Source organism: Lucilia cuprina, chromosome 5, assembly GCF_022045245.1.
Source record: "Lucilia cuprina isolate Lc7/37 chromosome 5, ASM2204524v1, whole genome shotgun sequence".
In the NCBI taxonomy this organism is placed as follows: domain Eukaryota; kingdom Metazoa; phylum Arthropoda; class Insecta; order Diptera; family Calliphoridae; genus Lucilia; species Lucilia cuprina.
The window spans coordinates 55154546-55156872 of NC_060953.1; the positions used below are offsets into that span (position 1 = coordinate 55154546).

Below are 2327 nucleotides of genomic sequence, written 5' to 3' on the forward strand. Positions count from 1 at the left end.
ACTAGACTATAGACTAGACTATAGACTAGACTATAGACTAGACTATAGACTAGACTATAGACTAGACTATAGACTAGACTATAGACAAGACTGTAGACTAGACTATAGGCTTGGCTATATACTAGGCTATATACTAGACTATAGACTAGACTATAGAATGGACTATAGATTAGACTATACACTAGACTATAGACTAGACTATAGACTATATTATATATGTAGTCCAATCTATAGTCTGATTGATAGAAATCTTATATTCAAAGCTAAAACTTATGCTGAATCCGAAAATAGATTTAGAATTGGTCTAGGTCAGAAATTTTACATTTATACAATTGGAGGTGTTTTACAACTACAAGATATTATCTCAGATATATGTGTATATGTAGGTATGCATAATAAAAAGCTTTCGACGATATTAACTCGTGTAGTTATGTAAATTAAAATAGAAATTTCAATTCAAAATTCTTGTTAAGCCAATGAATATTCTCATAATTGTGGTTTGAGTGATATAATTCGATCAAAATAGATCACAAGTATTTACAATTTAAAAAGACATACACTTTTTTTATTATATACAAGATTTCAAAGTAAGAACATTTAAGTGAATAGATTAAATAGTAAAATAATAAACCTTAAAAATGGATGCGTTTAAAAGAATTGTCCACAACTGTGATGCCTTAGAATCTATATTCAAATACTTGGATTTAAATGAACAATTAAAAATTTCACAAATTTGCAAAGAATTTGAATTTCCCATAACACAACTAATATGGAGACTTAAGTGTAGAAATATTAAAATTACCCAAATATTTCCGGAAACTATGATGGTGAAATGTAATAACAACGACAAGGAATGTACTATGGATTCCGAGAGAATTAAAATGTTTTTGACTTTATGCAGAAGTTATGTGCAAAATTTAGAATTGACTTTTGTGGAATTTACCATTGAACACATTACTTTCGATTTTAAAAATTTAACCACAATTTCTTTTTATAAATGCCAAGTTAATAATGAAATTTTAAAACAACTTGCTAGAAATTGTTTAAAGTTAAGCATATTTTATATGGAATGTTGTAAGAACTATGAGCAAAAACCTCTTATAATGGGTCGAGATCTGCAAGTAAATATATTTAAAGAAATGCCGGAGCTAAGCGAATTGGCAGTTATAAATTTCTATAACATCGACATGGATTATCAGGTATTGCGAGAGTTTTATAGAATCACAACACTTAAAAAACTTTATATAAAAGCACCTTTATATGTGGATACTAGTGGACCGAACTGCCTAGAGAAAATTGCGTGTAAAGCAAAATCTTTAGAAAATTTAAGAATTGAACGTTTTTGTGATCAAAAGTTATGGCAACAATTTTCCTTGAAATGTTTAGTTAATTTTAAAAATCTTACAAAATTAACTCTTAAAATGGATCCATTTGCCGATATAACAGTAAATGATATATTTTTCTTAACATTGGCAAATAATTGCCAACTACTTGAACAATTGACATTGGAACAGTGTAAATTAATTATTACAAAATTTACTCCAATAGAAAATCTTTCCAGTTTAAATTTAAGCTGGTGTCGCGGATTAAGCGGTTGCAATTTAAGGGAAATCTTTAGTGTATATCAATTACAATCACTTAAAATAACAAATAACGTTTGTCAGAAAAATATTTACGATTACAATTATTCTGCTGAAAAATTAAAAGCTTTAACTGTGGGAACTACTCTACAACCAGATATAACATCAGCATTAACGAACCCCAGCAACCGATTTGAAAATATCTCTAAACTTATTTGGTTTCAAAGTGGACCCTCGAGTTTGGGGAATCCAATTATTTTGGAAAATATTTCATATATTTATCCAAACGTACAAAAGTTGTTAATTGTAGACTATTATATTAAAATTGAGGACTTAAATCGTCTAAAGTATTTGAATTTTTTAAAAATTCATTTAAATACTATCATGTCGTGGTCGTATTTAAAACAACTATTGCAATTACCATATCTAATAAAACTCATTATTGGCTTGTCTATGGGTATTTCAACAGATATCGGGTCTGGTGTTGATGAGGTCACCTCTTGTCGAGAATTAAATAAAAATCTTGAATATTTAAAAATTCCCTTGATTCTTTTTAGTGCAAATATAGAATTTTGGTTATTATTTTTAAAGATAAACGTAAAATTTAAATTATTAGTTTACAGTGAATGTAAAGATAAACTTATTAAAATTATGTTTTTCGAAGAACTTCTAAGCAGTAAAGGACTTCCTGATCGTATTAATATTTGTGATTTTAATGTGGGTAAGTAAATTTTATATATATATATA

At 27.6% G+C, this 2327-nt stretch overlaps 1 protein-coding gene across 1 annotated transcript; it reads left to right on the forward strand.

Annotated features, from left to right (window-relative positions):
• Positions 1-534: 534 nt before the first annotated feature.
• On the forward strand, positions 535-2309 carry LOC124420272. The gene has a single exon (XM_046952555.1). It carries the CDS (start codon positions 639-641, stop codon positions 2307-2309), a length of 1671 nt encoding a protein of 556 aa, XP_046808511.1. The 5' UTR covers positions 535-638.
• The last annotated feature ends 18 nt before the right edge of the window (positions 2310-2327 follow it).

Excerpts from the sequence above, each read along its gene's own strand:
- LOC124420272 (XM_046952555.1), top strand. The coding sequence starts at position 639 with ATGGATGCGTTTAAAAGAATTGTCCACAACTGTGATGCCTTAGAATCT.